Below are 6691 nucleotides of genomic sequence, written 5' to 3' on the forward strand. Positions count from 1 at the left end.
TTACCCTACTTACCTTGCTTGCTCCATTTAAGCATTGAAGGTTCAAAATGTCTCAAAGTGGTGATAGTCAGTCTGATATGTTGCATTCACAAGATATTGGGGAGCTAGATGAGGGAAAAGTAAGAAAATCCTCTCGTGAAAGACGGCTAACACCAAAAATGCAAGAACTGAAGGAGCAAGAGTTAATTCAAAAGGAGAAAAGGTTTAAAACAACATATGAGAAATGGAAAAATGGAGTAAGAGGTATTCGTACAAGGCTGAAGCAAGAGTGCTCTGAAGGTGACATGTACGACATGATGGATGAGGCTGAGATGCTTGACTCCGAATTAAAGGAGCTGTATGATAGCATCCGACTCCAAAGTACACCAAGTCAAGAAATTCGGCGGAAAGTTGATGCATGCTCAGCTGTCACAGCAGACTTACTGCAGTTGATGAGAGTGCGCCTCACTGAAAGCGGAGGTGATTTCGACGCTGAGGCAGAAGGATCAAGATTACGCATGCTACTTGATAATGAATATGCTAGGTCCATATATGGATCCACGGTTTCCAGAGTTGCTGCACGCAGCTGCCACCGTTCAGACCATCTCTCAGAATCACCTAGTATTTCTGCTATGAGGGCAGAAACAGCTGCTCTGTTGGCTGCAAAGAGAGCTGAAATTGATATGGAAGCTGCCATTGAAGCTCAACGTCAGCAGTTGAAAAAACTCGAAAATCAGAGAGACATTGATGTTATTCAAGCAAAACTAAATGTTTATGCTGAAGAAGAGACAAAGGGAAGGGATGGATCATGCAGTCCTCTATGTAACAAAGTTAATGATACAAACTCATTCACTCACCCTATACCAGGTCAAGAACAACAGGCTGTAAAAAATGAGACATCCTTAGTTCAAGCATTACAAGAATCCTTAGCGCTCACTCGCCTTCCAACCCCAGAACCTACCCTATTCTCAGGAGATCCTCTGAAGTTCACAGAATGGAGCACAAGCTTTAAAGCACTCATAGAAAGACGATGCTCTAATCCAGCGGATAGGCTGTTCTACCTGCAAAAGTACATAACAGGGGAAGCAAAATCTTTTCTTGAGGGTAGTTTCTACAGGAAAGACGAAGAAGCCTATCAACTAGCATGGAATAGGTTGAATGCTAGATATGGACATTCCTTTGTAGTACAACGGGCCCTCAGAGAGAAGCTAAATGCATGGCCAAAGATTGGTGGAAAAGAGTATATCAAGCTGAGAGAATTCAGTGATTTCCTCCAAACATGTAGTAATGCCATGTCTCATATAAAGGGTTTACAGGTTCTGAATGACTGCGAGGAGAACCAGAAAATGCTGGTCAAGCTTCCTGAATGGGTGACAACCAGGTGGAACCGCTACGTCTCAGAGCAGCTGGATCAAGGCTATGATTATCCAAGCTTTCATGAGTTTGCTTCGTTCATCGCTAAAGAGGCACGTATTGCATGTAATCCAGTGTCATCCTTACATGCTTTAAAGCACTCTGCAGAGACACCGGTAAGAGAGATGAAGCGCTCAAAAGCAAACACATTTGCCACAAATGTGAAGGCTCCAGTTTCATCAAGCTCCACATTCAAACCAGACCTCAATGAAATCTGGCCGAGAGATTCTGAAAGAGTAAAGAAACGGAGCACATCATTACAGAACTCAAACACAGGCAAGTGTATCTGCTGTGGAGAAAACCACTCCATACATAAATGCAAAAAACTAACAGAAATGTCCGCAGAAGAAAAGAAATTGTGTATACATGAGAACAAGTTGTGTTTTGCATGTCTGAGGAAAGGTCACAACTCTAGAGACTGTAGAAACAGAGCCATGTGTGGCATATGCAGAAAGAGTCACCCAACTCCATTGCATGAAAATCGTTTCCCAGCAGTTTCTAAGCAAAGTGCAGTTGAGGAAAGCACATCCTCATTGTCATGCAGTGTGAAGGGAGGAGAAGGTGGTAGCACTTCAATGATTGTACCAGTGTGGATTTCAGCACCTAACGCTCCTGATAAGGAAACCTTAGCATATGCCCTACTCGACACACAAAGTAGTCACACTTTTGTTGATCAAGAGGTGTGTGAAAAACTTCAGGCAGTGTCGCAGCCAGTAAAATTGAAGCTCTCCACCATGATGGGGAAAGATTCAATTGTGGAGAGTCAAAGAGTATGTGATCTCAAAGTCAGAGGTTTCTCCTCAAACATTTCCATCAACTTACCTCCAGCCTACACGAGAGACTTTATTCCTCTTGACCGTGCACATATCCCCACCTGTCAAACAGCCAACAAATGGAAACACCTTAACAACATAGGCCAAGAGATACCCCCATTAATGGACTGTGGTGTTGGATTATTGATTGGCTATGACTGCTCGAGAGCGTTAATCCCGAGAAAAGTCATCACTGGGGGTGACTATGAACCCTACGCCATTAAAACTGATCTCGGTTGGAGCATTGTGGGAAGTGTGCCTCAGCATGTGAATGCTAAAGATGTGACTGGTCTTTGTCATCGGGTGTCTGTCAGAGAACTGCCACCTATAACGCCACCTTCGGTCATTAAGGCTCTTGAGTCTGATTTTGCAGACACAAAATCATGTGACAAAAGCATATCTCAAGAAGATATTTGCTTCTTGCAGATCTTAAGAGGAGGAGTTCAGCAAAACGAGCATGGTCACCTTGAGATGCCTCTCCCCTTTAAGGTACGTCCTCACCTTCCAGACAATAAAAAGCTGGCCTTAGCTCGCCTGAAGCACCTTAAAAGAAAGCTGGACAGAGATCCCAAGTTCAAAAGGGACTATGTAAGGTTCATGGAAGGTGTGTTCAAGGATGATGAGGCAGAGAAAGTAGACATCCAACCAGAGCCTGGAAAAACCTGGTATATCCCACATCAGGGGGTTTACCACCCCAGGAAACCAGACAAGATCCGGGTGGTTTTTGATTGCTCTGCAAAGTATGAAGGCACCTCATTAAATGATCATTTGTTAACAGGACCTGACCTTACAAATGGTCTCACAGCTGTACTATGCCGTTTCCGTAAACATCCCATTGCAGTCATGTGTGACGTGGAAAAGATGTTCCACCGGTTTCATGTCAGCAAAGAAGATAGGGACTATTTGCGGTTTCTCTGGTGGGAAAATGGGGACACAAACTCAGAACCCACAGAATACCGCATGAAAGTGCACCTGTTTGGAGCATCATCTTCCCCTGGCTGTGCAAATTATGGCATGAAACATCTTGCCAGTCAGAGTGAGAAAGAATGCCCCTCTGCAGCTAGCTTCATCAAGAAGCATTTTTACGTTGATGATGGCCTCATAAGTGTGCAATCAGTTGGCGAAGCAATTAAGTTAGTGAAGGAAGCCCAAGCTGTGTGTGCTAAAGGAAAGTTGCACCTTCACAAATTTCTTTCCAACAACCGAGAAGTACTTGATTCCATCAGCATTGCAGAACGCGCTGAGGAGGTAAAAAATGTTGATCTCAGTCATGATGACTTACCAGTGCAAAGAGTGTTAGGTATAAGATGGAACATTGAAAGTGACAGCTTCACCTTCAAGGTGACACCTGATGAGAAGCCAGCGACACGGCGAGGGATTCTCTCAGTCGTGGCCTCTTTATACGATCCTTTAGGGTTTCTAGCCCCATTTATTCTTGAAGGAAAAAGAGTGCTGCAGGAGATGTGTCAGAGAGGTACTGGGTGGGACGAACCACTACCCAGGGACTTGAAGTTCAGGTGGGAGACTTGGATGAAGGATTTGGAAAACCTTGAGAAGATCGAGATTCCAAGATGCTTCATACCTGATAGCTTTGGTGAGGTCCAGAGAGTTGAGCTACATCATTTTTCTGATGCAAGCAGTCAAGGGTATGGTCAGTGCTCTTACATCAGATTGTTGAGCAAAGAGAAAGTGCACTGCTCCTTGGTCATGGGCAAAGCAAGAGTTGCACCAACTAAAATAGTCACTATACCAAGGTTGGAGCTAACCGCTGCAGTAATCTCAGCAGCCATGAGCAACATGTTAAAGGAGGAGCTAGAGCTCAAGATCGATGAGGAATATTATTGGACAGATTCTCAAGTGGTTCTCGGCTACATCAGTAATGAAGCACGAAGGTTTCATATCTTTGTTGCAAACCGTGTCCAGAGAATTCGAGAAACCACGGACACAAGACAATGGCACTACGTTGAAACAGGGGAAAACCCTGCCGATCATGCCTCCAGAGGTCTCAAGGTGGCTGACCTCATTAATTCAAACTGGTTCTCTGGTCCTAAATTTTTATGGAAGAGAGAGATAGCCACAAACCAGGTTACATCAGAGCTACTGGTGGGAGATCCGGAGGTGAGGATTACACAGGTGCTGAAAACAGAGGCTGCAAGGCAATTTGATGTTCAAGGACATCTGTCACGGTTCTCAAGATGGACCACAGCGATCAATGTCATTGCTCGTATCAAGCGATTAGCTAATAGGGTAAAGACCACAGATCCTTTAAATGTGGAAGAGAGAAAGCAAGCTGCACTGACTCTTATCAAGCTTGCGCAACAAGATGCTTTCCAAGAGCCGTTGAGCATGCTCCACCAGAAATCAGGAAAGCTACCTTACAACCACCAACTCTATCAGCTTGACCCGTTCCTTCAAGATGGTATAATGAGAGTGGGAGGAAGACTGAGAAAGGCTTCTGTGCCTTTTGAGCTGAGACACCCAGTAATCCTTCCCAAAGATGGCGCTGTCACAAACCTTATCATTGCTCATCACCATGACAGAATACAACACCAAGGCAGAGGACAAACTCTCAATGGGCTAAGGGCCAATGGTTACTGGATAGTTGGTGGAAGTAAAGCCGTAGCTCAATACATCAGGCAGTGTGTACGGTGCAGGAGGATGCGCGCACCGCCAGAGGAACAACGGATGGCGGACTTACCGAGTGACCGTGTTGATCCCGCACCACCGTTCATTTACTGTGGCATGGACTGCTTCGGCCCTTTCCACACCAAGCGAGGTCGTAAAGAACAAAAACGGTACGGTCTCCTCTTCACATGTCTATGTTCCAGGGCAGTACACATCGAAATGCTGGAAGATATGACCTCTGATGCATTCATCAATGCCTTACGATGCTTCATAGCTATCCGTGGAGCTGTAAGACACATTAGATCGGATCAAGGCACTAACTTCATGGGCGCAAAAAATGAAATGGCAAGGGCTCTGAAGGAACTGAATAAGGAAAGAGTGGCTGCATATTTGGCAGATAATCAATGCGACTTCCAGATGAACACACCACACTCAAGTCACACTGGAGGTGTCTGGGAGCGCCAAATCAGGACAGTGAGAAGTGTACTGAGCACAGTCCTCGCCTACAGTGATGGAAGATTGGACGATACCTCTCTAAGGACATTCCTTTATGAAGCTATGTCTATTGTAAATAGCCGTCCACTTACTGTCGATACTATCAACGACCCCACAAGTTTGGAGCCACTCACACCAAATCATTTGATTACGATGAAATCCTCGTTTCCACTTCCCCCACCAGGAAAGTTCAGCAAGGAAGACCTGTATGCTAAGAAACGGTGGAGACGGGTCCAGTTTCTGTCTGAACAGTTTTGGCACAGATGGAGGAAGGAATACCTGTCAAACATTGCTTTGCGGCAACGATGGCATGCACCAAGGCGTAATGTGAATGTGGGTGATATTGTGATCATCAAAGAGGAGGACGTCCCTCGCAACGAGTGGAAACTTGCTAAGGTTGTTGAAGCACATGAGGATGACGATGGACTGGTACGGAAAGTGACGGTGCAGATTGGAGAGCGGAAGTTAGGAAAAAAGGGTGAGCGCCTCAGCCAGCCATCCATCGTTCAAAGACCCATTCAGAAGTTAGTGGTTCTAGTTAAGAGTAGCTAAAGAAGGGAAAGTCATTGCTTAAATGTCTCCTTTTAAGCTAAAAGTGGTTGTTATACTAACGTTCATTCTTAATTGGATATTCAGTACATGTTGAGATGTGAATTACACTGGTAATCTGTGTTTTGAATTTTGTGTAGGAAATCATATGTTCAATTTCCAGATGTCAGAGTGTTACACGAAACAACATACCAGTGCTTGGAAATTACTGTTGATTATTTAATGAAGAGCATAAGTGTATTGCACATCTTCATTTGTGTTAATCAAAGGTAATTTGGTGGGAGTGTAGCTGACGCTCGCAATATGGCTATGTTACCATGGCAATGTCAGAAGTTAAGGTGCAATCATCACATTGCAGTTCTGATTGTTTATTTGTTTACATAGATTGTGGTGAAACATCCTGAATTATGATCCATGATTGTTGTGGGATCTTGCGGAAATGTTTAGTTTTATTGTGAAAAGGTCACTTCCTGTGTAGCTTAAGCCGGAAGTTGTGAGCGGGAATTGAGAAAGAGATGACTGTCTACTACTGGCTAACCAGGCGTACACGGTAATCACTTTTAAATACTGAAATCCATGTACTTGTGTGAAAGAGAATAATAGAAATGATGTATATGGAAATATGTTCTTGTTCCAGTTTTCACGGTGTTCCTTAACCACGACGAAAGACAATAAAAAGGTTGTGGACATCAGTAAGAAGCGTAGTTCTTGTTGCCATAGTAGATACAGGATGAGTTATTGCACATTTTTGAACCAGAATTTCTCTGGATAGATGAAAATGGTCTATTCTGGACCTGCAAGATAACTTTATATATGTA

General features: G+C 44.1%; 1 protein-coding gene across 1 annotated transcript; it reads left to right on the plus strand.

The window, feature by feature from the left end:
- The first annotated feature begins 3064 nt into the window (after positions 1 to 3064).
- Positions 3065 to 6565, plus strand: LOC124056140. The gene is made up of 2 exons (XM_046383278.1): positions 3065 to 6423; positions 6511 to 6565. Exon 1 carries the CDS (start codon positions 3066 to 3068, stop codon positions 5874 to 5876), a length of 2811 nt encoding a protein of 936 aa, XP_046239234.1. The 5' UTR covers position 3065; the 3' UTR covers positions 5877 to 6423; positions 6511 to 6565.
- Positions 6566 to 6691: the final 126 nt, after the last annotated feature.

Source organism: Scatophagus argus, chromosome 3, assembly GCF_020382885.2.
Source record: "Scatophagus argus isolate fScaArg1 chromosome 3, fScaArg1.pri, whole genome shotgun sequence".
Lineage (NCBI taxonomy): Eukaryota > Metazoa > Chordata > Actinopteri > Scatophagidae > Scatophagus > Scatophagus argus.

Coding starts and splice junctions, on each gene's coding strand:
- LOC124056140 (XM_046383278.1), top strand. CDS start 3,066: ATGTTCCACCGGTTTCATGTCAGCAAAGAAGATAGGGACTATTTGCGG.